Here is a 7207-nt window from a genome sequence, read left to right on the forward strand (position 1 = left end):
TAAATATACAAACAATATATAAAAAATAATTTATATAAATATATATATAAACATATAAATATATAAATAAATATATATATAAACATATACATATATATATATAAATGAATATACAAATAAATATATATATATATATAAATATACAAAAAATATAAAAATATATAAATAAATAGAGTATATATAAAATAATATATATATATATATATATAAATATATAAATAAATACAGTGTATATATATATAAATATATCTGTATGTATGTATCTGTATATCTGTAATTGAACATCTATCAGCGCTGCATACTTTTGGATCGACATTCGAAAAAGTCAAAAGTATATGTACTGCACATGACTGGACTACACAGGCAAAGTTCCCCGGTGTGTTATTCATTTGCATCTACTAGGCCAAAGAATGTAAAATAGACAGTAGCATGACACCAATACAAACATAATCTATCTTACCCCTTGCTTGGTAGAAATTCTACCTTATAATTAATATTTTGCAAACATTTCAAATACAATAACATATTTGTACTAAAGACATTTTGAATTAAAAAAGGAATTTGTTCACACCACATTTTGCACCATCCCACAGAGTCATTTCTGGAAAGTCTGAAATACATTCAAGTGTGCCTAGTGAAGCAGTCCAGTGTAAAACTTAAAAAAAAAACCATTATTTTGTCTTCAATAATAAAGTATTGATTGTTATTCAATTGTGTGATTGACTGTGATGTTGTTAGCTCTTTTTTTACACCTAGCAGGTTTCGAATCCTAGACATTTATTAGGTGCATTACCTCTGTTTTTCATTGTGTTCACAGGTTTTGAAAAAAATGTAAAATAGACACAGTAATAAATAATATTACACCAATACAAACATAATTTATCTTACCACTTGCTTCTCCTGGGTTTGAAGATGGGTTTGGAATGTCTGAAATTTAATTTAACATTTTATTACTGGTAGAATATCTATATATAGACTCAAGAGTGGATCTGAGTTGACATATGGGTGGGGTGGTGGTCCCAGTTTTTTCATAAGAAAACCAAAAGAAAAAGGAGGGGGAGGGTGTTGGGTGCTCCAAAAGAAAAATTTTATTCCTAGATGGTCTAGGACTGAGGTGTCTTTTAATAACTTTTAAGTTCTTCAAAATTCAAGGTTTCCCCATCTTGATTCATAGATGGTGTAAAGCATGTGTATGGTTTCCCTCAACGTTAAAAGTAAATAGATATCATTGTTTGTTAAGTAATGAAGTCTAATTAAAATTCAATTTACCATTAATTAGTTAATTACCGCTGATTGGTACATCTTACCAGTGTGCAGATGCAAAGTACAAAAACTAATCTCATTAGAGAGGGCACACTTTATTGACAGTAACGTATACACAAAAGATGCGATCTACAACCTACAAATTTGTCTAGTAATGAAGAAGTCGTCGAGAAAATGGTAATCTCCTATGAGTAATGGTCTCTATTTCTCTATTTTTAATCCTTTCATGTAAAACTATAATTTACGCCAATACTTTTCCATGGTTTATAATATATATATAATAATGGAGTAATGCATATGCATTTTTTGTAAAAAAATTTTCTTTTACTGAAATTTTGCTGGAAATGGGGCTTAAAGTCAGAATTTCCCGTCCACTAACGAAGGCGAGAATGAAATTACTGATTTTAAGAGCAAGGGGTTTTGTGATGTCATGTCTCAATTTCAAATAAACTTTTCTTCAAATTATCTTTTATGTTTCATTGTATTCCATATTTTATGTTCACAGCCTTTAGTGCAAATTTTTCAAATGGAAAGCATTATAGTGAATTTATTTATATTATTTTATTTACATAAAAGAAAAAATAAACCTTCTGTTAGAGATTTCACAGCTTGATGTAGATTATGTGTCTTCAACTTGTCAATGAATGTATCCATGTTTTCTTCACAAATGACCATATTATGTTCTAGATCCATGATTAAACTCCATCTATCTGTGTGTTTGACCTTATACAGATGACAAAGCTTTTGTACATCACTTGGAGTGAGCGCCATTCCCAGCTTTACAAGTCTTTGCCGATGCAGTGTGAATGTTGTAATTACTTTCTTCCTGATATTTTTGGCAATTTGGAATGATGGCATTCTATTTTGAATTTCATGCCCCAGACCAAATTGCTTTGTTGCCATAATAGTATCATAGAGGAGAGTAAGGTCAGTTGGACTCAAACTTCCAAATGTTATCAGCATATTCATTAAGTCTATCGTCTTAGAAGAAATATATAATGCAAAAGTATCGTCTATATGGTCCCTGAATAATACTTTCAGCATACTGATGGGTATGCGTTCATCATACCAATTTGACACAACTAACATCAATTCTGCAAAAGTTGATTCTATGATGTAAACAAAAATAAAACATAATAATGAAAAAAGACAACCTTTTGAAACAGGTAAAAGTACTGTGTCCCATGGCAGTGTCTGGCTCATATGCTTGGTTGTACTAGTTTATATTTTATTTCCAATCTGCTGCAGACATGTCAATAGCCACAATCACTTCATTCATTTTTTTTTGTCTACATTTTTGGAGATGTCAACTAAGGTTGTCATAGTCAATGACGGCCACATGTTCTGCATTGCAGAATGGATAATAATTATATTTCTAAAATTTCTTGACCACAAAACAGCAGCAGCCCACTTTATAATGACCACAATAATGTTGATTTACATTATCTTAGTAAAGAAAACAACATTTAACTGCCTATGTGTCTTAAATTTTCATGTTTAGGCCTACAGAACGGGCAAAGATTGCTATTTGTTGCATGTTTGATGCAGAGGTTTCAACTACTAGAAGTGGTGTGCCATGACTGCCAAAATTTTGATAATTTAGGCTTTTTTAAAAAAAAAAAAAAAAAAAAAAAAAAAGCGAAAGGCTTCTTTTTAAGGTTTCATGGTAGATAACACTGGATGAAATTTCCGAAATTAATATAATATATGATATGATAAAACTTTAGTGTCACAATGATAAATACAGCTATGAGATATGATTTGGGAGGCTTGGAATGCGTGACTACACCAGTTGGTTGTGGAAGGGGGTTCAGGGGCGGAACCCTGGTTTGAGATCACATAATCAAGTGCTGGTTGTGACAATGAGCGAGCAAGACCACACGCGCCTCCTTTTATTAAGCTCTTGGTTGGCTGAGTTGAATTGATTCTCGAATGCAAGGGTGGCACCAGGATTTGCGAGGGGGGAGGGGAAGGTCCCTGGCGGGGTTGTGCCCAGACGGGGCGTGAATTTTCCCCAACGAAAGCAAAGTGGGCTTTAAGTCAAACTTCGATTAAAAGGTGTTGAAAGTGGTCAAGGGGGGGAATCCACCAAAAAGTTCACAATTTAGGGATTTCAAAGGCTGATTCAATCAAATTTAAAGTCTACTAATATGTAGAAAACACATAATTTTTTTTTCTCCCCAACGAATTGTGCTTTTTCTCCCAAATGGGTGGGCCAGCTCTTCCTGGCGCCCAACCCTGCTCGAACGAGAAAACGAAAGCTCTCTAATGACTCAAGTTACTGTATGACCGTTTTTACAGTTTCAATAAAACCATTTTCTTCTCATTTTATACACATGAATATGTAATAATTTTTTATCACGCATAGACTTGTGCTAAATACGTGACAAATTTATGATCACACATGTGTTTCTGCAAAATGCGTATTTCATAAAAAATCACATTGAAATGCAGGACCGTCCAACACGATGCGAGACAGTTGGTAACTATGAGTATACATCCAAAAATGTTCAGATAAATTTAACACGGACTGAAATTTAAAAATATTGAAATATTTTTCAAGTTTACCTTTACTTCTTCCCATGTTCGTTGTCATTTGTACAGCCACTACTACTTCAATCTTTAACTCCTGAAAATTAACATACAGTAAGCATATCAATGAAAGGACAGAAATTGTGAAATGAAAGCTTGTACTGCCTTGTCCAGTGGTATGATTCCAATCTTTAATCAACTTTGTTTTTGGTGATCCGCTCTCCAGCGGATCACCTCTTGTAATTGTCAGGATCATCATCTTTTTTCTTATTCTTCTTTATTTCTCCGTATTTTTGTTCGCACGATATCTCAATAATGCCACGAGTTACACACAAAAGATCGCGTCATCGATTAATTTAGCTTTGCCTGGAATAGTCATGGTGAGGTTTTTAAGGTGACCAGTCATACGTGACGTAATCTACGCGCAATTTTGCGTTTTTACATTATCAATCATATCAGCCTAACCAATTGCCATTTCAAAATCGTATTAAGTGAGCATTAACTTCGGGTTAATGTTGAATGTACTGTACCTTCATTTCACGCGTGCGCTTCATTACGCAAATTACGTGCAAATTTTTAAAATGTTCAAAATCACTTTTTTCCACTACGCACGCGCATTTTGATGCGCGCAGCACGTACAGAAGCTAGTAATTATGTTTTTTCACATAGTTTGGGTTCCTGACATTGTTTTCACAAATTTCCATTCTTTTTTGGTCATCTTATGACCAATAGCAATGCCGTACGTGCGCAATCAAATATAGGTATCTGCGCGGATTTGTGCCGATATACAGTGAAAATATGCTAAAATCAGGCCTATTTTTAATCAGTATAGCTCCTTAGGATGAAAGGTGACCCCCAATTTTTATTACATATTCTGAAAGCACATAAGTTGTAAATATGATTTTATAGATCATAATGGCCGATCGGACATTGTGACGTCATCATATTGGCATCTGAATTCAAAGAAAGTGATTCATAGCTATGACGTCATTTTTGAAAATACGCATTTGAACGTATCTCGCTTATCCTTGATCGATCGTCTTTGAGTATGTTATAGCTGAGACAATTCCCTTTCACATATTTGACTTCTTTTTACATTTTGATGACGTTATCATGGTCAAAAAAATGTTTTTAAGGGTCAAAGTACGGCGGATCACCAAACTCGTCTTTAGTGACGAGTTCAAATCTAGTTTACAATATTTTTCCATGACATACAACAAAATGCATTTTACTAATTTGAAAAGTCTGCCCAGTAGCAATATATCCAATGAAACTATGATCTTAAGTTAGATGGTGACTTTAAAAAAAATATATTATTATGTGCTAATTTAAGACCAACTGTGACCGGTAAGGGAATTACAGACGATCGGGCACACGAAACGATCGGCCCCAACAAGTGTGGAAGATCGGGCCCACCGATGTAGACTTTCGGGCCAATTTTCTAAACGGCGGGTAGACGTTTAGGCCCATTTTTCAAAAGACGATCTGGCCCATTTCCTCATGTATGAGGCGCCATATGGGCATTATCCCACACCCACTTGTTTGGAGTCGTCATCTATGCCGTGGTGTATGTCTATTTACAGGTAATTCAAGCACAATGATTTCGTTAATATTTTTCTTTTTTTCAGTTAAGAGGGAATGTGGATTCTATCAAAGCAATATAGCCGTTGAGACGGTCTATTATGCCTAAAATATAAATTGTTTGTTTGCCCTTCTTTTTTATAAATGATAAAAAGGGGCTGTTTGAAAAGAGTTTTTTTAACACATTTTTTTATATGTAAAGAACAAAGCAGAAAAAAAGTTTTCTTGCTTTGCCACCCTTATTTTTTTCTCAGGTAGGGGGGAAAGTGAGGAGGGCAAACAGACAAACCTATTTATACCTAGAACCCTATAGCAGACGTAACTGCATTATTTTCTGTTTTATCATTCATTTTTATTTATAATGAATGGTAAAACTGTACTTGAAGTTGTAAACTAAGGTAAGTTTCAGTGAATAATTAATAAATGTAATGTTTTGTGTTGTACAACTTGATATTCAATACAGATTACGTTTATTTGGGTGGTGGTAGCCTGCACCCATGGACTAACACACAATAATGTCTAAAAGTATACATGCAATTTATTTATGATAGCAGCCTAAATGTTTATTTGTTAGACAAATATTAAATAGTATGTACGGTATTATGTAGTTCAGTGTAGGTTAGTGTTATTTCATTGATGTCTTATTGCGTGTTTGAAATCCTCCCAGCAGACATACTGACGTTGGTTCGACGTCGAAATCAGGTTGGGACGTTGATCAACCTTAATGTTGCATTAACGTTGAAATTAGGTCATTCAACAACGAAAATTCACGTCTTGTCAACGTCGATTCTCATCGTTGATACAACATCGTGATGGTTGGTTCCACATTTTACACTGACGTTGAATCAACGTTGAAATTAGGTCAGTCGACTCAACAACCGGAATTCAACGTCTATTCAACGTCGATTTACGATGTAGATACGTCGCAATTTCACGTTGATTCAATGTTGAACAGTTGACGTTGAATCGACGTTGAAAATATGTCAGTCAGTGAACAACCAAATTCAACGTCATTACAACATCGTAAGGTGATGTTGGTTCCACGTTTTACACGGACGTTGAATCAATGTTGAAATTAGGTCAGTCGATTCAACCAGAATTCAACGTCAATTCTCGTCGTTGATACGTCGTGATGTGACGTTGGTTCCACGTTTTACATTGACGTTGAATCAACGTTAAAATTAGGTCAGTCGATTCAGCAACCGGAATTCAACGTCTGTTCAACATCGATTCTGTTCGTCAATACAAAGTCGCAATGTGGCGTTGTTTTAACGTTGCATAATGACGTTGAATCAACGTTAAATTTAGGTCAGTTGATTCAACAACCGGTATTCAACGTCTATTCAACATTGATTCTGTTCGTCGACACAACATCGCGTTGATTCAACGTTGAACACTGACGTCGAAACTATGTTAGTCACTGAGCAACCTAAATTCAAATCCTATTCAACGTCGATTCTTGTCGATACAACGTCGCAATGTGACTTTGGTTCCACGTTTTATACTGACGTTGAATCAATGTTGAAATTAGGTCAGTCGATTCAACAACCGAAATTCAACGTTGATACGTCGTGATGTGACGCGTACGGTGAAAAATCTAAGGGAGGGGTCGAAACGAAAACGCAGGGGGCAAGCTGAACTCGGAGGGATTTAGCGAAGCTTTCAGAACTCGCAGGGTGCGTTATTTGTGAGTGAAGCGAGCAACTAGACTGAAGCTAGGGGGCCGCAAAAGGGGAAAAATTTACGTTTTTACGTTCTAGTGCATTAAGTTCAATACCAAGTATGACAAAATAGGCCTAATTGTAAACGTAGTTTTTGGGCAACACCAGAC

General features: G+C 34.9%; 1 protein-coding gene across 1 annotated transcript in view; it reads right to left on the reverse strand.

Annotated features, from left to right (window-relative positions):
- Positions 1-316: 316 nt before the first annotated feature.
- Positions 317-7207, reverse strand: part of LOC117120335 — a 23260-nt gene continuing 16369 nt past the window's right edge. The window contains exons 2-4 of the mRNA XM_033265365.1: positions 3832-3892; positions 1833-2372; positions 317-927 (exon numbers count right to left, since the gene is read on the reverse strand). Of these exons, the coding sequence (XP_033121256.1) occupies positions 812-927; positions 1833-2372; positions 3832-3859 (684 nt within the window). The 5' untranslated portion in view covers positions 3860-3892 and the 3' untranslated portion in view covers positions 317-811. The remainder of the gene's footprint in view (positions 928-1832; positions 2373-3831; positions 3893-7207) is intronic.

The sequence above is a fragment of the Anneissia japonica genome, unplaced genomic scaffold (assembly GCF_011630105.1).
Source record: "Anneissia japonica isolate Jap-2015-1 unplaced genomic scaffold, ASM1163010v1 scaffold250_len512249_cov173, whole genome shotgun sequence".
Classification (NCBI taxonomy): domain Eukaryota; kingdom Metazoa; phylum Echinodermata; class Crinoidea; order Comatulida; family Comatulidae; genus Anneissia; species Anneissia japonica.